At 38.7% G+C, this 21,277-nt stretch overlaps 3 protein-coding genes and 1 long non-coding RNA gene across 7 annotated transcripts; 2 read left to right on the top strand and 2 right to left on the bottom strand.

Moving 5' to 3' along the window:
- Positions 1 to 591: 591 nt before the first annotated feature.
- On the bottom strand, positions 592 to 5,275 carry LOC111325860 (protein DGCR6). 3 transcript variants are annotated; one of them, XM_022929775.2, is made up of 5 exons: positions 4,988 to 5,269; positions 4,383 to 4,543; positions 3,431 to 3,537; positions 2,839 to 2,937; positions 592 to 873 (listed from the first exon to the last, which is right to left on the bottom strand). In XM_022929775.2, the coding sequence occupies exons 1-5, from the start codon at positions 5,197 to 5,199 to the stop codon at positions 769 to 771; spliced, it is 684 nt and encodes a 227-aa protein (XP_022785510.1). In that variant the 5' UTR covers positions 5,200 to 5,269; the 3' UTR covers positions 592 to 768. The 3 variants fall into 3 exon arrangements, with proteins under 3 accessions (XP_022785510.1, XP_088585531.1, XP_088585530.1); XM_088729405.1 differs by lacking the exon at positions 592 to 873 and adding an exon at positions 880 to 2,271 and having other exon boundaries at positions 4,988 to 5,274; XM_088729404.1 differs by lacking the exon at positions 592 to 873 and adding an exon at positions 2,321 to 2,771 and having other exon boundaries at positions 4,988 to 5,275.
- Positions 5,276 to 5,308: 33 nt separating this feature from the next.
- On the top strand, positions 5,309 to 15,256 carry LOC111325884 (PAX3- and PAX7-binding protein 1). The gene is made up of 11 exons (XM_088729389.1): positions 5,309 to 6,636; positions 6,946 to 7,072; positions 8,148 to 8,345; positions 8,747 to 8,946; positions 9,565 to 9,715; positions 9,816 to 9,934; positions 11,178 to 11,254; positions 11,767 to 11,833; positions 11,963 to 12,109; positions 13,255 to 13,406; positions 14,831 to 15,256. Exons 1-11 carry the CDS (start codon positions 5,329 to 5,331, stop codon positions 14,937 to 14,939), a joined length of 2,655 nt encoding a protein of 884 aa, XP_088585515.1. The 5' UTR covers positions 5,309 to 5,328; the 3' UTR covers positions 14,940 to 15,256.
- On the bottom strand, positions 10,273 to 12,061 carry LOC148725924 (uncharacterized). The gene is made up of 2 exons (XR_015990323.1): positions 11,928 to 12,061; positions 10,273 to 11,660 (listed from the first exon to the last, which is right to left on the bottom strand). It is a non-coding gene; the product is annotated as an uncharacterized LOC148725924 (long non-coding RNA).
- Positions 15,257 to 18,428: 3,172 nt separating the features above from the next.
- Positions 18,429 to 20,897, top strand: LOC148725925 (unconventional myosin-IXa-like). 2 transcript variants are annotated; one of them, XM_088729401.1, is made up of 2 exons: positions 18,429 to 19,077; positions 19,791 to 20,897. In XM_088729401.1, the coding sequence occupies exon 2, from the start codon at positions 19,982 to 19,984 to the stop codon at positions 20,873 to 20,875; it is 894 nt and encodes a 297-aa protein (XP_088585527.1). In that variant the 5' UTR covers positions 18,429 to 19,077; positions 19,791 to 19,981; the 3' UTR covers positions 20,876 to 20,897. The 2 variants fall into 2 exon arrangements, with proteins under 2 accessions (XP_088585527.1, XP_088585526.1); XM_088729400.1 differs by having other exon boundaries at positions 18,429 to 18,982.
- Positions 20,898 to 21,277: the final 380 nt, after the last annotated feature.

Consider the following 21,277-nt stretch of genomic DNA (forward strand, 5'->3'; position numbering starts at 1 on the left):
TTTATTATTTTATATACTTTTTTATATACTTTTTACACCGTCTATTGTTTACATAGTTAGTATTTGTGTATTTCTGTAAGGGCACACTTAATTTGGAGCCTCGCTCTGTTGTGTGTCCCGCACCCTTGTCCTCCGTTCTCTTCTGTGTCTTGTTCATATGTATATTCTAGTCCTTTTAGTATTGTAAGTATGGTGAAAGCGATTAAATAAATAAATAAAATAAATAAATAAATAAATGAAATAAATAAATAAATAAATTCTACCCAGTAAATGCAACCAGAGTTGTTTATTAATTTGGTGTGAAATTTTTCTTAGTTAGTCCGCCTTTTTTGGGAAAATCTGTAAGTTTTTGCATATTTTGGTATGAATAAAGTTTTTCCCATCAGAAGAAGGTTTGGGAAGGAAGGCTTAATTTATTCTTTTTTTTAATCTCAAGAAAGATTCACAGAGAAAATCACCTTTCAAGTTCAGTTCACTGAACAGCAATGTTCAGATCATTCCAAGGATTGCATTGTGAGTAGATTTTCACTCTAAACTTTATGATAATTCTGTGGTGGCACTTCAAGGAGGCAAGATGAAGTGAATACTGTGTGGGTAGGTAACATTTATTCTTTGAAAAATTCAACATCTTTTTATGTATCTGATGCAAAAAGGAAGCTGAACTACATCTTGAAGAACTTGAACCCAACTAGTATGTATGTACATGAAGTCATCCCAAGGAAACATTCCATATGTTCCAAAGTAAAGTCCTTCCTAGAAATGTTGCCACTAACTTTGAGAGTGTTCCATTCGCTGAATAAAATCCAAAATGTACATCTGAAGGCGAACTTCGTCAGGGTGGTTTGTTATAGAAAACATTGGTACACCAGCTCTCTGTTGAAATAAACAAAAGTTAACCTATTTCAATGTTTCTCCTGACTTGAAGCAGTTGATAGGTTCCATTCTTCTAATCAGCAAAAAACTTCACCCTCGAGTGACTAATTTGTAATGTCAATGCCCTCCTGAGCAAACAATTGCTGAGCACAAAGTACATGTCAGATTAAGGACAAATACTCAAGACTAATAGTACAAGAGGAGGCAGTGTGGCCGAGTGGTCAGCATGTCGGACTCCCAATCCACCACTCATGGGTTGGAGTCCCGCCCTGACCACTACCTTGATTTGTTTCATGGTGGCTCTGATTTCAAATCCTCAGCCATGCTTGTAAATAGCCAACTGTTTACCTCTGGCCAGTTGGAATTCTTACTAAAGTTATGTTCAATTTGAATTATTTGTTTGATCGAGGGCAACTAGTTCATCAGTTGAATTACTGTCACATGTAACCCTCCTTAAATAAAGTTATTATTATTATTATTACTATTATTATTATTACAGTGGAATCCTGATTTCTCGAACCCTTGGTTTCTCAAACCTCCCGATATCTCGAACCAAACCTTGTTTCCCTTGGATTTGCTACACTTGTAATTTCACCCCCGATTTCTTGAACCAATTTGCATTTCCCCTGGAGGTTCAAGAAATAGGGATTCCACTGTATTAGTATTATTACTATTATTTACCCCCCAAAAAAATTGAAAAAAAATTATTATTACTATTATTATTATCATTATTATTATTATTATATCTAGGTCTACTAATGTAGACCTCGATATTCAAAGTTCAGAGGCTGCCATTTGTTAGGATCTTAATAATATGATTGCTGTTATTATTGCTATCAAATATTTTAATATTCCTCACTTTTAGTACTATTATTAACTTCTTTTTTTTTCTCTCTGTCCTTAAAGTTCAAAGGGTAAACATAACATGCACCAGTTAGTTTTTTTTAGATCTTCTGTCAACATTTTCATGTATTTTTCGATTTTTAAGAATTTTATCCTAATTTGTAAATATTTTTTATTAGAGTGAATAAAATATATTATCTTTTAATTATTATTATTATTATTACTTTGATATGAAGGTTTGCCACCCTAATGCCGAGTCATACAAGGACAAGGAACCACAGCAGATTTATCGCATCCATGAAAACAACAAGAAGCGGCTGTACTCAAGGAGAGTGTTGGATGTTGAGCATGGCTCGTTCACGCCGCTTGTATTTACAACTACGGGAGGGATGTGGATGGAATGCATAAGATACCACAGCCGATTGGCCGAGCTGATAGCCACCAGGAAAGGGGAACGATACTTGCAAACAATTTCCTGGATCCGAGCAAAGACATCCTTTGCCCTCCTTCGGTCGGCCTTAGTTTGCCTTTGAGGATTGCAGGTGAAGCACCGCGCTGCAAATGATTATAATAATTGTGACATTGAAATCGCAGCTGCTGAGGGTGCCATTGACATTGTTTAATGATTTTTAGCAACCTTGTATATAGGGTTCTAGATTTGCCATTCACCTTTCTCTTTTCTGTATAGTTTTAGATCTGCTTTTACTTATCAGATTATTAGACTTTGAATCTGTTCAGATTTGACTCTGTTATTTATAGTTTTCCAGACGCTTTGACATGAAAAAAAAGAAGGAGATGTGAGCTGAAAGTGAGTTAATTTGGATCGTTTTTTATGCTGTTAATATTTTGTATTGTAGAGGATTTTATGGAAATTATTGCTAAATAAATATTATTTTAAGGTAAAAAATTTTAATTATTATTATTATTATAATTATTATAAGTGATTTATGGAAGGCAGTACTAAGAATAATAAATTGTGATTCTGAGAGTTTTTCGTTTGGGACAGCCACTTGTCCTTGATTGAATCTAGAACATCCACATAGCATGGCATTGCTCTGAAATGAAATAAAACATTTTCTAGCAGATAAAAAAAAAACATTTAAAGCACAAACTATAGCTTACTTGGAGTGTTGCTTGTTGGTCACTAACAATCTGGTCCAACTCAAGGACTACTTTCTGATCCACTTGAAGCACTTCTGCCTCCAACTTTTCTTCCAAAGCCTAGAAAGTTTTAGCACTCTTTTCAGCAACATGCAGATTAGGGAGTTTAAATGCATGCATCATCAAAAGTGCATTCTGGTTTGCTGTAAGTCATGCTGCAGACCATTACAAAAATATGTTATATATAGGAGAGTTTCAGGAATCTAATATCATGGTAAATGTGAATGGTGGATTTTGCACTATTTTATTTGCTTCTGTTTTAGAGATGAAATTACAAAACTAATTGATAGTAGCAGGGAACTGAATTGCAAGGTTAGACCTAGAACTTTGAGTTACACTTTACTAAGAGGCACAGTGATGCTGCACAGAACACATTCAGCATTCAACCAAGTATTCATGAAATCAAGGTACAAGGGTGGGACTGAAAAAGGTCTTATTGGGTATTTGAACCCCCTTTTAAATGGGAGTAATGATAGAGGACTTGATCACAGGTTGGGTATTGGGTTAAAAAATTAAATGTAACATCATCTGTGATAAACATCTCAAAGCCTACTTTCTTTTCCTGTGTATTTGATGCCTCCACAAGAGGTAGATTATGAGGCCGTTGTTCACATTGCTGAATGGCATCTTTATGTTTCTTGGCCATCTGCATTCTCTGCGCTGAGAATCAAAGTTAATCACAAACACAAACCAATAAAAACTGTGACATTTTATCAACATCATATTTCTATGCTTCAAAACTGTAAATCTGTTTGTGGTTTTGTCATGACCTTTTGCATTGATCATCTTAATGAGAAAAGTCCCTTGAGTCTATTCCAGTTTCTGTAACATGAAGCTCTCCCCTCTTAAGTGAGTTCAACATCCATCGCAGATGGGTACCCCTAGCCTCCCCCTCCCACTAAGTCAAGTTTCCATGAAAGTTTGATGTTAACCATCCAAAGATTTATGACACTCTATTACCATTGAGGGTGGCTCTGCAGAACAAGTGGTTACATAGTTAAATGCTGTGTAAATAACCTTTCTCACTCCTACAGACAGATGAAGGCTGAGCAATCCAGCATAAGTACTAGTAACTGATTAGGCTAAAGTCACTTGAGTATTGTATACTAAGATAAGAGCTTTATTTAAACACAATAATAATCAAAGCTAACAGCTTGAGGGGTCATGTATTTAGTTTATACATTATTTAAATAAGAACAAGACTAGCTAAATAAGTAAAAGGCTAACACTAACATCTTAATCAAAAGTAGAGAAAGTCATCATTTTTATGGCAGACAGCTGAAACTGAAGTAATATTAAATTTAAAATCTCTAAAATTAGGCTTTTTATTTTGTATGTGTTTACTCTACTGGTTTTTGGTACACCAGTGAAAATAATTGTTATCTGGTGCATACATGCACAACACTACTGACACTTCCCACCAACAAATGCACAAAATCAAAATTACTAATCTAAATCTAAAATTTAAACCAATTCTATGATCCAAAATTTACTGTTTGATCTACCTTTCTGTGAATTGACTATTTTCATCCTTTTGTTGAGTAAGTTTCTTTCGGTAAGTTGTTGTATGTCTTCCAGTCCCTTTACAATCTCAAATACTGTTCCATCAATAAGACAAGTTGCGATTCCTGACAGCACATCATAAGTGAATTTCTTTTTGTATGTACTAAAATGAAAGGCAAAAATAGGTTACTTTTTCATATTTTTTTTATAAAGGGGTATTCAAAATTCTCTCGTATTATTGTACCCCTTTAATGCTGACGCTTTAAAAATTTACAAAAATTGGATAAAATACAATTGGTAACTAACATGTGCACGAGTAAAAATTCGATTCATTTCCAAGCCGATTAAAGGACATTGCTCTTTAAAGGAAAAGATAAAATCATTAGAGTAAGCTAAATTTACACAAAATAGTTCCTGGAGACAACAGAAGGCTTCAGGGATATTTTTCTTTAACAAGCTTTTCTTGCCGAGTATTCTCTTGCAATGTTTTATGAAAAAGACGTTTTTTTTTTAATCGGAAAACACATGGGGGAAAGAAGTCATTGTAAACGTATATTAATAAAGCGCAATATTTTACAAACAACGACAAAAAATAGTGAATTTCTACCCAGGAAGATCGCGAACCATGGCTTGAAGTTGGGTTAGATAACTCGTTAGTTTCTTTTGTTCCGCCTCAATCCGCTGTTGTTCTTTGCGGTATTCTTCCTCTTTCCGAAGCATTTCATCTCGAACTGTTGCTAATAAATTTGGATCTAGATTTGTTTGGTAATTCCATTTTGGTTGCCTTTGTCCTCCGCCACTTCCATAAAAGTACGACATTTTGATAGGAAAGTACGGAGTTTTGATGGCCAATAAGAAGATGAAAACAGTCAGGCAATCAGGCAAACTTAGTTGAAAGAGCGACACTGGGGATAGTGTCCCGTAGCACTTTTCGCGCTTGTCATAATCATGGCCACCATGTTCAAGAAACACTCCAAACGAAATTTTCGGAAAAAAATCGACCACGAAGACGACGAAACTGTTGATGATCAGGAATTAAAAAATATTCCTGTGATTTCAAAACCCATAGACAGAAATTCTAAACCAAAACGGAAGGAAGAATCAAAGATCAAGACCGCGTCATCTAATTCCTTGCTTAGCTTCGAGGATGACGGTGGAGACGGGGGTGAAGTTTTCAAGATTCGCAAGTCAAAAGAAAGCCGTCGGCTGGCGAAGAAGCTGGAACAAGAAAGGAAAAAGAAAGAAGAATTTGATAAAGGGAGAGTTGTGAAGAAAAATGACTTAAATACTGCTCAGAGAGAAGATGATACCGACGAAAGATTGGCTGCACTGAGAGCTGAGCTGTGTCAAATTGCAGGCGAGGATGACGGAGAAGAAGTGGAAGATGACACAGATTCTGTAGCATCAGGACCTATCAAGAAGGAGCCAGCTATAAATTCAAGAAGTAAAACTGATTTTAGCATACCCGATGCTGCAACGATTCATGCAGCACGCAAACGGCGAGAAATGGCGAGACAAACTGAGCAAGACTTTATCCCTTTGGATGACACACAGAAATACGAGGGAAATTTTGCATCCACAGGCCGGCTGGTGAGAGAAGATGAGAATGATGTCAGTGATGATGAGGGGGAAGAGGGGCCAATCACATTCTCTGTTACAAAGAAGCGAGGATTTCCTGCATTGGATCGTCGTCGTGAGGTTGAGGCTGCTCTCGCTAATCAAGAACTTGAAGAGAATTCTGACAACGAAGAGGCTGAAGATGATGAAGAGTTAAAACTCTGGGAAGATGAGCAAATTCGCAAAGGTGTCAAAGGTGTATCAGTGCCTATGGCTCAACCAGAATTACTACAAACCACTGAGGCAACAAGCTCATTGTATCAACAACAATTCACTGAAGAGAACTCTTTAGGTTATCAAACTATACAGCAGCCCTACACTTATGGAACAGGATATAATGATATACACACTAATGGAAATCAAACTTATGGACCTGCATTGACAACCAGTTCACTGCAAAGTCGTCATGCTGTTACTGTAGATATGATCTGTGACAAGATGAAACAGCAGTTGGCAACTCTTCAAGAGGTACATCGTCAACATATAATGGACTGCGAAAAAGCTTCATCTCAGCTGGAAACTGCCCAGTGTAACATCAAGAAGTTGGAGCGACAGGGAAGAAATGCAGAGCAGAGATTTAGTTTTTTCCAAGAGATGAGGGGATATGTTAGGGACTTGATAGAATGCCTTAATAACAAGGTGGGTGATACAAGCATGATATAACCAAAGCTGTAAGTATTAGTTGGTTACTGGAAAGTGGCTAAACCAAACTTTGCCTTATCTGAAGACATACTTACTACAGCTTGCCTGGTATATGTAAACTTCCTGAAGAACGTGATAGGATGAATGGTAAAGTCGCAAATTTCTTGTTGGATGAGTTTGTTTGACAGAGATGAATTTTTTAAAGCACTAAATTTTGCAGAGTGTAATGCAGCAAACAAGATGCATCTCATCATTAATGGTACTGCTTGACTGTTAATAATGCTATTTCTTTGTTTCTTTTAACAGGTACCTGCAATTGATGAGCTAGAAAGGTCTATGCATGCTTTGTTGAAGAATCGAGCAAGCTTAGTGGTCCAGAGGAGGCGAACAGATGTCAATGATCAAGCAGAGGATTTTCTAAATGCCCAAGCTGGTAATTTTCTAATCTGAATGATAGTTTTGTAGCTTGGAATTTCACCTTACGTTGTGCATAGCAAAGTATGACATATCAATTGTTCATCAACCAGAGTTTGGGAATGTCTCTGATCACACTAGAAGTTGTGGTGGAAGCACATGTATAAGGCACAAAACGAAAGCTTAGTTTAAGAAAATATGGTATTTCCATGAAGCATCCTATAACCATTGGATCCCTAAGACTGGCCAGCATCTAATTTCTCCTAACAATATCACCTCTGAATCACACATTGAGGTCATGAGAATAAAGGAAATGATCAACAACTAAATTCTCCTTTTCAGCACCTTAAGAAAATTATGGAGGACATTATGAAGAATACAGATGATGTTGGGGTGTAAGGGTTAACCTTTTCATTCCCAAGATCTCATTCATAATTCTTCTTATTGTCTGCTTTACAATTCTTATGATGTTTGTGTGGAGAATGTAGTATTTTAACCACTGCCCAGTTAGCCCAATGGATAGTGCACTGGACTGTTGTGCGGGAGGTCAAGGGTTCGAGCCCTGGCTGGACCAACACTCAAGGTCTTAAAATAATTAAGAAGAATTTGCTACCTTTCTGTAACATCAAGAAATGGTTAGATATTCTAGTCTTCTCAGATAAGGACAATAAATGGAGGTCCTGTCTCCTGCAGGGTTGGGGTAGGAGACGTTAATTTCCCATGCATGAGATTACTGTTTGATGGATGTCCTCCCCTGGGGTGGGATGGGTGGGAAGGTGAGGTCGATGGACTGAAGCGGCTGCCAGAGGTGCCTGATATGCTGACGTCTGTTCTCAACCTTAAAAAACTGCACCTGTAATTCAGCCTCTGGGCTGCAAGTGGTCAGATATAAACTATATTATATTATTATATTATATTACCAGTAATCCCCTCATTGATATTTTTCTTGATTCTCATCACTTGTCTGTTTGATGTTGTATTAGACAGTAAGGAGAAATTCTATCTTGGTCACTGGTGGGAGTATTGTACAGCATATAAAGTGTCTTGCTTTTTAGTTTCCCTGCTTAAGTAAAAATTCTGTCTCCTCCATGTAGGACGCCAAAACTCAGCTAAAGCAGCAGATCAGGCGAAGTTAAGACGTGCTGCTGAACGAGAGGGAAGAAGAGCACGGAGGAGAAAACACAGAGAAAAGGAGAAGGGCAAATCTTCTGTACCAGACACTCACCATGAAGGACAATCAACAGATGATGAAGAAATTGAAGCAGATGCTGTCAAGTTTAGGGCAGAAACAAGTAAGATCTTTTTTTTGGAATTGTTTAATTAGACAGGTCTAAGAATGGTGTATTGAAGTGTTAACCATGTGAGTTTGGTGGGAATTCTTGAAGACATTGAATATCAATCACAATGTTAGGATGCCCGCAGGGCTGATGTGCTGCTGTTGGCATCACTGTTAAACAGGCTGTCTGCATGAAATGGCCAGATGTTGGGTTTTCATTTTTTTATTATGTTTCCATTGCAATATTCTAAGTACACAATGTCACAATTTAACAGCACTATGTGAATTTTGTTGTGTTTAGTTTTGAAAGTTGATTTCTGGAGAAAGTGATAAATTCGATTGTTGCAAAAAATTTTTACAACTTAGTGAATAATGACTTGCAATCTATTTTTTTCCTCTGTTTTGCTTTTTCTTTAGAGAGGATTTTATCAGAGGAGAAAGCTATTTTTGAGGATGTTGTTGAGGATTTTAGTTCCATTGACTCCTTAAAATCAAGATTTGAAGAATGGAAGAACAAACACGAAGACTGTTATAAGAATGCATACATTTCACTTTGTCTTCCTAAACTGTTTGCTCCATTTATTAGACTGCAACTTTTGGACTGGAACCCATTTGAGGTACAATTGATACCTTTGTTTTGAACATTGTGAACAAAAGGGCAACTGAACTTGGCAAGCATATGGTGTACATGCTGAGCACCTTGCCACATCCAAAGTTTCACTGAAACAGGTTACACAAGATGTGCATTTGGATTAAATTTAAGGTTAAAATAGCTCACCATGAGGATGGTTTGTGAGCTTGTTGGTGGTGCAAGACAATCAAGACAGCAATACTTTGCTCCTGTGATTTTTAATTTGCTCAACTCTTGAAGGCATAAAAGTGATGGCAGATTCTTTATAATGCAGTGCTGTTTGGTGCTAATAATTCAAATCCTGCAAATAGTGGTGAAATTTCATTCGAACTGGGCAGTTGAACTAGTTAGTCAGGGGTCATGATTAGAAACAGCCAAAAAAATTCATGGTGTAATTTTGAGTGTCCTTGAGCTGTTATTTGCTCTGTTACTCATTAACGAATGAGCAATGTTTTATTTTCTCTCAAGTTTACAATTATATTTTTTTAAGCTAATATTTTGGAAGCATTGGCATTTAACAATCAATTACCACCTTAATGGAATCGGTTATATTATTTTGCTCATTGCAGCTGCAATTTAATGTTTTTTCTTTCTTTCTCTTTAGGGAAAATGTTTAGAGATTGAAGACTTTCGTTGGTACAAAAGTCTTGTATTGTTTGGATGTGGAGATGATCCCTACGATATAGATGCTGACGATCTTGACATAAAACTTATCCCAATGGTGTTAGAAAAGGCGGTCATTCCAAAACTAACTGGTAATAATATTGTTCCTATTCTTGTGAAGAAACCAATAAAAAAGATGTTGAGCACAATTTTTAAAGTATTAACCGACCTTTGAATTTTTTCTTACTATAGGTCTTTTTGAACATGTTTGGGATCCTCTTTCACAGAAGCAAACAATGCTGGCCATTAAGTTAATAAGAGGAATGGCTGAAGTGTATCCAAACTTTCATGCTCAGGATAAATCAACACAAGTTAGATCGACTTCAGTCTTATTAAATATATTTTGAAGCTGAATCACCTCAGACTGTTCATAATTATGTGGCTAGTTTTGTTGCTTTTCCATACATAGATATCATCATCTTTTTTAAAAAAAAAGTTGCATATGATTGGCTCACTGATTGATTGATTGATTGATGGATTAATTAAGTGAGTGGTTCTTTTGTTCAGGTCAAGCAACCAGTAACATAACGTCACATAACATAACAACATAGTGTTTTATTCAAGATGCAATAATGGAAACAAACTAAAATGTTTGCATTTTGAAAAGGGAGAAACAGGTTGATGATGTTTCCCCTTCAAAAGAAAAGGATCACAATCAAAAATATTTATTTTTACCACAAATGGCAGTGATGTTGCAATCTGATTGGCCAATTTGTTGTTATAGATAAGAGTATGGACAACAGTTGTCATGCACTGAAAGAATCGATATATTTGACATAGATATTGTGGTGAAAACAAATTAACAGCATAGAACACTTTCATAAATGGCTGCCGTATAAAAATTCTTTTGTTTAAATTTAAATTAGCCCTTCTGGCCTCGCTTGAGATGATGTATTCTTTTGAATTTTGTACTAGAGAATGAGGCCAGTAGGGCTAATTTAAATTGAAACAAAAGAATTTTTATCCAGCAGCCATTTATGAAAGTGGTCTATGGTCTGTACTCCTACGGAAAATTTTATTCATCATCTCACTGACCACCGTGATGAGGAATATCGTTGTTGATAAGAGTACAGACCATGTTAAACCACTGTGAATTTGTTAATTATCTATTTATTTAATATGTACAGCAAAATATTCATTAAAAAAAACAAAAGATTAAGTCAGAAAGTCAATCAAACAGTCAGTCATTCAAATGAATAAAAGCTGATAGTTTCGAAAGAAACTGTTTGGGGCTGCGTCGGTGGGAGTAACAACTTCGCTCCGACGAAGGGCTAACGCTCGAAACGTCAGCTTTTGTAATCATTACGGTGGCCAATTTACCATTTCAACTTTGTTGATATATCCAAATTAGTCAGTCATTCAGTCTGTATATAAGTTAGTGAATCACTGATTGAAATCTGAAATGTTCAAGTCCAAATATTAATTTTGCTCAGGTATGACTCTCAAGCATTCAGTCTATTTTTTGAACAGTTAACCATTGAATGAATCATCAGTGAATATTTCATTCCACTGATCAATGTGTGCTTCATTCTTCCTTCTGTCCCGGTTGTATAGTCACTGTTTGCTGCAATAACCACCCGCTTAAGAAGATGTGTGAGCGATGATGTTTTTGTTCCACTCTACCCCAAAAGGTAAAAGTTGGTTCGTTCTTAATTACAACTTGAAGATAAAGAGAACTGTGAAAAATAGCTGGTTTCTGGCAAAGATCATTGACCAGTTTGACTATAGGGTTACCATCTCTGCTGGGATATTCCTTGGATCCTGAGGCAGATGTGGTTAAATGAGCCACCTTTCACACCAATGCATATGTTGTGCAGTCCAACCTCTGCTAATGGCCACCTCTCCACAATAACCCCCTGTCCACAGTGGCCCCTTTCTTTGGTCGTGGCGGGCTGTTCATACATAACACCCCTTCCTTCCCATAATGGCCACCTCTTCACAACTGGCACTTTCTTCTTTTTTCAAGGAGGCTGTTGTGGAGAGGTTCGACTGTATTTTTTAGGCAATGCACTTTGTCGTCTCAGGTCCTCTCCACTCCTAACGATATAGATAGGTCACCTGCATGTTGTCAAAACATTCTGACGACCATTCTTCAATTTTTTGTAATTATCATAAGTTATTTTGTTTGTTTGTTTTTGAGCAGTTTATTGGACAATAAATCTTCTGGGGCATTGCCATTTTTGCAAAGACAGTTTTGGAGTTGTGTAAAGGTATTTGATTTTTGAAATTGATTTTCCCAAATCTTCAGAAGTGCACTAGTGTTTTATTTTTTAATTTTTACTGAAACAAGGTGTTGACTTAAACCTGCATTGCATATCCCTTTTTGTCCTCTATTGTAGCTCATGGGAAACATCTTGAAGTGGGAAGGTCTTCTTTCTTCTGCCAGACTCCAGGAACTGGCAGTAGATGGGTTGCTGAACAGATATCTTCTTTTAGCACTACAACACTCTCATCTGTACTATGACAGCCTGGAGAAAGTTAAAGCTGTAAGTATTGTTTTCATCCTTAACACCGTTGATTTACGAGTTACAGTCGAATCAAGGTAACTCGAACCGTCAAGGAAAATTGAAAAACGTTCGCGTTATGGGGAGTTGAAGATACAGGTACCGTAATTGAATGTACCCCAAACCAACCACTGGACTGACACGTTTTGTGTAAAACAAAAAAGGAGAAAGATTACAAGGCTGCTTCAAAATAAATTACAGTGAATGTTTTAGACTACAGGACGCTGTTTGTTTTGAGTTGCCCTGTAAACGACAAATTCAGTTCGAGCTATCGAGGGCAAGAGTGTAGAGAGAATGACCTGAAGGGAAACGAAAATTGCTTCGAGTTAGTGGAAGGTTCGAGTTAGCAAGGGTGAATTTGCGGTTATGTAGGACGGAAATCCAGGGGAAATTGATTTTGGTTCGAGTCAGCGAGGTTGGAGTGAGCGACAGTTCGATTTGAGGCTCGCGTTAGCGAGAGTTGGAGTTATGGGGAGTCGACTGTACATCTAAATGCGCTCTTCTTTTGACCCAGTTTGAGCCAAGTATTGACTATAATTAGTAAAATGCGGGGATGGTTTTCATAGATGTGCTCGCATTTGCTGTGGTTGCTCCATGCGAGGCAGTTCTAATACTAGCGAACCTATTCCTCAAAAATGATCGCGGATGACGAAAAAGTACAACTGCTATCATGGCCTTGGTAGAGGACACGTGGCGAGGAGGAGAGTGACACGAACGAGTAATCAGACAACTGTCGTTCATGTGCGTGATCTCTCGCTCTCATGCACCGGTCTGAATCCCTCTCGCTTGGTTATTTCGAGCGCCGACAAGGCATGTTCATGCTCTAATATTCACCCGAGTTCCAATTACCCCCTCCCTCCTCAGTATTTTTGTTCCCTGTCATCGCGTTATTACCAGACGCCCCAACGGTTTTGAATAAACGCTACGGCAAGTGCGCATAATTCGATTTTAGCCTCTTCAAACTTTTTTCATACCAAAGTTACTCCAAGAAAGGAGAAAATAACTGGAGGGAGCCCAGTCTTAAGCAAGAAGCTACTGTAGAACTGATGTACTATGAATATAAAATTCCCAAAACTTGCATTAAGGGGGACTTTAAAAATTAGCCTCTCTATTTTTCCCATTTGCAGATCGCAGCCACGTTCCCCAAACAGTGGTTTAACGAGCAACAGCAGACCACAGTACCTTCGTTAGAAGCTCTGGCACGTTTCCTTGCAACATTGGCTCTCAACATGCAGCGATCTTGTGCAGGGTGCCCTGAGGCGGAGAAAAAAAAAGCAAGGTACTTTGAGCTTTTTTAGAATTAAAATTCAAAATTCAAAGTTGATTTTATTGCAGTCCGTTTCTTTCCTTGTCGTTTTATTTCAGTGTAGTGGTGAGACATACTAAATATTGCACGATTTGAATTGTGATTAGTGTCGAAAAATCCGTAAACTGTGGAAATCGTTTCCTAAATAGTAAAATAAAGCTGTGAGGCTCATGCAGGAAAGGGAGTCCTTGCGACTGTCGTCAGATGATACTCTCGACGTTTAGCCAACAGTATGTGACTAATCCTAATGGCTGAAAAAGCTGTTTGAGTCACTAACAGTTAGTGGTAAAAGTACCTACATTGTGGAGGATTTTGTTTGTGTCACGATGAAATTCACCTGATCCCCTCATAACGCTCTGTGGCATTCTTGCGATTCCTTCCCTCCTGCGATTCCTTCCCTCCTTCCCTCCTTCCCTCCTTCCCTCCTTCCCTCCTTCCCTCCTTCCCTCCTTCCCTCCTTCCCTCCTTCCCTCCTTCCCTCCTTCCCTCCTTCCCTCCTTCCCTCCTTCCCTCCTTCCCTCCTTCCCTCCTTCCCTCCTTCCCTCCTTCCCTCCTTCCCTCCTTCCCTCCTTCCCTCCTTCCCTCCTTCCCTCCTTCCCTCCTTCCCTCCTTCCCTCCTTCCCTCCTTCCCTCCTTCCCTCCTTCCCTCCTTCCCTCCTTCCCTCCTTCCCTCCCCTCCTTCCCTCCTTCCCTCCTTCCCTCCTTCCCTCCTTCCCTCCTTCCCTCCTTCCCTCCTTCCCTCCTTCCCTCCTTCCCTCCTTCCCTCCTTCCCTCCTTCCCTCCTTCCCTCCTTCCCTCCTTCCCTCCTTCCCTCCTTCCCTCCTTCCCTCCTTCCCTCCTTCCCTCCTTCCCTCCTTCCCTCCTTCCCTCCTTCCCTCCTTCCCTCCTTCCCTCCTTCCCTCCTTCCCTCCTTCCCTCCTTCCCTCCTTCCCTCCTTCCCTCCTTCCCTCCTTCCCTCCTTCCCTCCTTCCCTCCTTCCCTCCTTCCCTCCTTCCCTCCTTCCCTCCTTCCCTCCTTCCCTCCTTCCCTCCTTCCCTCCTTCCCTCCTTCCCTCCTTCCCTCCTTCCCTCCTTCCCTCCTTCCCTCCTTCCCTCCTTCCCTCCTTCCCTCCTTCCCTCCTTCCCTCCTTCCCTCCATCCCTCCATCCCTCCTTCCCTCCTGTTCCTCCTGTATTTTTGGTTTGATAAAATACAAACCAAAAAAAAGAAGAAGTATATCACCCAACAAGGATTGTTAACGATGAAGAAGATTTGTACAAATTGTAAACAACGAGCTCGAAGAATTGAGGATAAATTCTTCAATGATGCACGAATCCAAACGGGACACTTTCAGAAAGTCCCCTGTCAGAAAAGGCACGAGTGTTTATTGATTTATTTTGTTCGTATATTTGTTTGCAGAAACGGCATCAAGAAGGTTATCCAACTTCTTCTTCTGATAAGATCAGTGGACAAAGCGAAAATGGTAGCGGCAGAACACAACATGGATGATGTTGTCAAAGATGTCTGACAAAGACTGGAATCGTTGCATTTCGAACATTTTTTATATCTGGACATTGAAGTGTAGAGTCCTTTTGATGTTAGACCTGTGGTGTAAAACTACTTTCGCGTCGGCCGTTTTTGCTTATAGACCTGTTGAGTCCGTAATGTTACCGAGTCAGCATGGCTGCAAGGTAACACAACAGACATTTCGGAAGGATTGAATGGATATTTATGAAAGTCTCGCCAATACCAGAATGTGACTGGCAAACATTTCCGTGACTATAAATGCTGCGATGTATAGGATTAATATAGATTTCTCAGTACAATACGCTAAGTAGCAATGTTTTCACGGTGAATTCCATTTGAACCCTTTACACCCTAACATCAGTATGCATAAACTCCATACTGTTCTCTACACATTTCCTAACAAGGAGCTGACAAGGAGAATTCGTTTAACAATCCTAATGGCTGAAAAATGATAATGTAAGGAGAATTTAGATGCTAGCCTCTCTAAGGGTTAAGGGAAGCTGGCGATTCACACGACGTGCATTTTCTCTGGCAAGACACGCAGTCCTTAGAATACCATGCGAACGAATTGAACATCTCATTACGTCGACATTTTTTTCATGACACGTATCAGGCGAACATTTCTTCTTGTATATGTCTTAGGCCAGTTAAGACTAGGTCTTATGTGAATACCCACCACGGTTTCCGATTTATGCGAAGGTAGACGATATTCGGTACCATTCCCCGTCACTAGACATCATTTAATATCACTGGAAATCATTAATTGTCAGTGCGCGTCCTTCCTTGTATCACACATCATTCGCTGACACCAAACATCATCCAACGTCACAAGACATCATTCACCGTCACTGGACAGAATGTAGGCTAGCTATACAGCATTCATCGTCTTTAAAGAGCATTCACTGTGAGTGTAATTTCCCGTAACTACACTGATATACAGTTTGTATATAAAGCTTGTCTTTGTCATCTTATTCTTCTTGCGAGGAAAGCACTGATTATGTCGTGTCGTCTTCTCTCAAGAAGAAAATACATGTTCAGGACACTAAATCTGAATCTCTGAGCTTTCCGGAAAGCAGCGATTACCAATTGTAAGGACCATGCGTGCTGAATCCATGGCTCACTGCCGATACAATATTTTTTTCTTTTTCAGACGAAAATCGCGAAAGTAAAAGGGGAATGTCTGACCTTATTTGTTTTTTTCATCAAATTGCAGTTTGATTGACAAAGTTTGGACAAGAAGCCGTCTGGGAAATGTTTTAAGTCAACAAGCACACTTAACCATAGTCAACTTTTGTTTACTTTCTTCTACTATAGTAAAAGCCCTTAACCATAGAAAAATTCTAAGTGTAACCTTAAATTTGCATTGGGTCAAAAAGCGCCCGCGTTATCTTCATCTAACCTTTTATTATCACTACAGTAGAGGCCTCGATGGAAAATCCCCCGGCTATTGAAGCAGTACAGGTATAGTTTCCCGCATCATTACTACGTAATCTGTTATGACCAGTCTTTCCTTTGAAATAAAACTCCTCCTGGCCGGGAGACGAGCTACTTGTCTGTCCAGCTAATCACTGGGTGCTCGTCTCTAGTTACTTTACAATTCAACTTCAAACTTTTCCCGGAGTATGCTGTTATTCTCGTTGGTAGTTTAATTAGACATTTTTGAAGAGAGAGCACGAACAGCGATGTGTACACTTGGAGGAAATGCGTCTGTGTTATTCTCTTACAACCTACTCTCTCATGTTATTCACGCATACTGAGCTCAATCAGCCAATCACGGACTTCGATATGTGTAACGATAAAATAAAGTTATAAGTCAGGATTGTACACTCAAGAAAGTTGCATATAATACGTAACAAATTTTATTCCTTGTGGTTAATTTATTACTGTGTATTATACGATAACCTGAGACCTACATGCATTTTGATTGGTTCTTGCTTACTATCTACTATCGGACAGACGCAACAGATTTCGTCACCATCAACAACATTTTGCTTTTTTTATCATATAAAACATGTAGGATTTCATGTGGCTGAGGGTCTTTACAGAAATAGATCACACTCGGCTGCGTCTCGTGTGTCACTTTCTGACCTTACCGCATTTTGACGTCATTCGTAGGCTATCACTTAACAGACCTGGGGCAACATGAAATCCATTTGTTTAACTTGTTTATTTCACCTCTTGTTCCATTCAGAACCACCTTTTCCTGTTACATTAGCTGTGCTAATTACATTGACGAGGAGTATTTTTAAATTTTATATTTTCACACTATGTGAAAGGGAGGAAAAATGATTTAAAAAAAATAAAAGAAAGTCGGCACTGAAAAACAAAACAAAGCAAACATGCCTAGTGTAAAAGCTCGGACATTCTCGCAGTAGTGAAAAACATGGCAGACTATAGATTTACACCCTTACTAACTCTTTGAAAAAAATTCTGCTTGCGTTTGTAAGAAAAAAAGCCTGAAGAACGATACCTTTTTGAAGTTTTTGCGGTTTTTGCCCTTAGGCGTTCCTTTTTTTTTACCGTAGTCTGGTAAAGTGCTAGATAATTTTGTCACCGAAAAAAAAAAAAAAAAAAAAAAAAACAGAGAGAGCTGTAACTTACAAAAGATAAAAGTGTGATCGCAAATACGTGTATAGTTATTTACATTTACATCTGTAACAGGCATATTCGCAAGCTACCCAGTAAACAGGCCAGACCACATTACAGTCATCCCGTGTATCTGTGTGCTTTTTTTTTTCTTTTTTTGCATGTCGAAACTCTCGACCTCGGAGTGATTGGCGTGGTTTTAATCACTCTCGGGTATTCATCTGAATTAATCCGTCTTCCAGCTTTTCCTTTTTTGGTCTTCTAAATAATTTTGAGAAAAGCAATTAATAACACAGAGGGTATTATCGGATTTACACGCTCTTTTTTTCGAGCGAGAAACTTGAAGTAGCGACAATTCCAACAACAATTAAACAACTTATACGAAACGATGATTTCTCTGTGTATCGTTCGATTGCGCTTTCAGCGGAAGGACCAGTATTAACAGTCATGACTTCAAAACTGGCACTGCAATTCTTGGTGATGTTCCTGACACTCTAGAGGCGCCAAAATGCTGTTCCTTTTATGATCGACTTGTCTAATACGCTTTTACTTTGTAAGAAACACGATTATAGTTCTGAGACATCCGGCTGTATCCTTGAAAGCACGAAAGCTGGATTGCGTGACTATCACCAATCATTGGTAAGGCGATCAACATTGAGCTTTATTTGAGTGTGGAGTCTACAAAGACTACAATTATATATACTTTCGCATATTGAGCATGTTTCATGGACTCTTCATGAATTTCTCAACTGACTCAGCATCGCAGAAATACGAGAAAAATGACGTAAGTTTGTAATTGCAGGAATTAAGATAATAAGTCAATGACGTCATTCGAAACGGAAGTGACGTCACGCTGGAAGTTTTTTAGCAATCACACCTCTGTCACACCACGCTCGAGAATCAAAAGTGTGATAGTGAAGTGCCAAAGTCGGCGATCAGTATCTGCCTTTTGAATCTGAAAGAGGGCAGACTGTTCACAGAGCCTCGTATTTTTCTACAGCAACAAAAGATAAGTTTTCTAATTTGAGTAAAGGTCAGCTTGTTGTTGTTATTACCGGACTGGAGGACCTTTTGCTTGGGAAATTATGGAAATTCTCCGCCAAAACAAACATCTACTCAATTAAACTTTAATGAATTTTATATTCTTGGCTTTTGTTGATAATAAGTTAAGAGTAGGCCACCTGATGCGTTACCTGCGGTGCGCATGCTGTTTTGTTGAATTCACTTTGCGGGCGCGGTGACCGAGCACTGCAGTTTTTCCATCGTCGTTCGGTCGTGCAATTTAGCATAGAATTTTATAAAACCGAGAAAGTCTGCCCTTCAGGAAAACGCAGCTTTGGGATCTCTTGAAAATTTTACAAGTTGTGGTCGCGATTAATGATCGGTGATGCAGATATTCGATTAGTGCGAGGGATTTGTGGAACGTTTCATCGAGGTTGACCTTGGTCATACCTAAAGGCAAGTTTCAAATCAATTTTTTCTAATCATGACATTTCTTTTTAAGGTTCAGTGATGTAGATCAAATACGACTGAATTTATCTTTAAAAAGAAAGGTTAGAATTGACACGTGTCTTGATATTCTTTTAGCGATAAATTCTGTTTTCTTCTTCATTTGAGCACTTAACAGCAGTAAACTGTTAGTATCGAGCAACCGGATATTCGGAGCGTGTTGTTTCTTGCATGTTAGCGGGGTTTCTCTGCGGATATAGAGCTCGTGATGTAGCTTTACAGACAACTGGAACATAATATAATTTTGCGTGAACTCGCAGAGTCAAAGGATTTGGAGAACAAATACTTAACCAATGATGGAGTTTTAACCTTTTGTCAATATTAACCCACTCTGTTTGTAAAGAATAGGGCGAATTTCACTGCTCGGTTCCTTTTGTGTAAAAGATTTTGTATCAAAATAGGAGCCACATCTGATAAAACAAAGCCAGAAAAGATTGCCATTTCTTCAAATACTTCTTTGCTTTTTTCTTTTTCCCGCTGAGAGACCATCGGGGGTCGAATTGTGCGTTGTTTTCTTGTCAATGGAGGGTAGACGTGATTCAATAAATTATACGGCCGGTATTTCGGGACGACATGTAATCGGTGGAGAATATGTACAAGTATGGGCGGGTTAATTTCAAATTAAAATTTGGAAAATTGACGGATGTGTGACTTCATATGCAGGAAGAAAACTGTTTATATACGGAAAGTGATGAATGACAATCTAAACCATTCCCTAATGTATTCATTTTCTCTATTGTGTTTATCTTTTCTATAGAGGTACTGTTTCACATCAGAGGACCGGTAGATCCACGGGATGATAGAAATTGCTCGGAAAATAGAGTTTTAAAGGATCGCAACAACGGCTGAAGCAAGGACTCAAAAGGGCGTTGGAATCTTGGAGAGAAATGTCAACACAAGGAGATTGTTGTCACTGGAGTAAAAAGTATCATTTTCCGCCATATCTCTATGGCTGAGAGGAGAGGTAGCACAACTCGTTATGTTAAACTTCGCATATTCGCCGGTCAGTTGCTCGCCGCTGTCCAGTCCACTGTGATATCGGTTTCGGAGACTGCCACGACAAGGCAAGTATTAAGATTGACTCTCGGACAATTGGAAATAAACGAAAAACCGGAGAATTTCGAGTTGGTCGAGGTTTGCTATCGAGATAGTGTTTTGGACGAGGACAGCGAGAGGGTCCTAAGTGGATCTGACCAACCCTACAAAGTTCAACAGAGTTGGAGAAAGTTGCCTCCAAAAGTCAGAACTTCATATCGACTTTTTATCCGAGAAAAAGTCGACGATAGAGACGAAACGAAACCAGAACTACTCCGACAACATTGGATGGATTGCCACGAAAGCGTAAGGAACTGCCACGAGTTAGACTTCGATCTGGAATCCAAACTTCCTGATGACGATCTCTGTCGTTTGCCAACGTTATCAGAGCAAACTTTGCTCGAACATTTGGAAGAAAGGTTTTCCCAAGGACGTATTTATACTTACGTGGGAGAAATACTCATCGCTGTGAACCCCTTTCGCTTTTTTCCTATGTACAATCCAAAATTTATAAATGCATACAACAACCGGAACTTAGGGTCCCTTCCTCCACATATTTTCGCTATTGGCGATGTAGCTTTTCATCGTATGCTGCGAGAGAAGAAAAGTCAGTGTGTTGTGATTAGTGGCGAAAGTGGATCTGGGAAAACGGAAAGTACTAAGCTTATAGTTCATCATTTGACGGCTTTGGGTCTAAAAACTCAAGCTACGTCAGTGGAGAAGACCATTCTTGGTGTCGGTCCGGTCCTTGAGGTATGTAATCGTCGTGATTGTGTTTTTAGGCTTGATTGCAGCGCTTTAATTTAAAGTTTACATCTTTAACAAGTATACTCAATGATCTATGATATTGTTGTGGTTAGATTGAGTATTTGAAGTGTTCAAGTCGAGTACAAGGCTTTGAGTGAGTTGAGTTAGGAATTATTTATCTGTAAATTAGCTCTACTGATTGAATCAAATTAGTTTGTTGACTTGAAAATGTCCTCGTTTACATCTTTGTTAGTCTCAAGTAGGGCTCATAGAAGTATAAAAATAAATTATTTTATAATTCCTAGAGAAAAAATTGCCTCCAGACATTTATATAGAGAGATAATTTGGTAATTATAAGAAGCCGCAATTCGTTGCTATTTTAATTAAATCAAAAATTACTAATAGCTTATCGCATAATTTTAGCATCTTTACCTGGAGAAAAAAAGTGAAATATCTATCTTT

This window comes from Stylophora pistillata, chromosome 8, assembly GCF_964205215.1.
Source record: "Stylophora pistillata chromosome 8, jaStyPist1.2, whole genome shotgun sequence".
Taxonomy (NCBI): Eukaryota; Metazoa; Cnidaria; class Anthozoa; order Scleractinia; family Pocilloporidae; genus Stylophora; species Stylophora pistillata.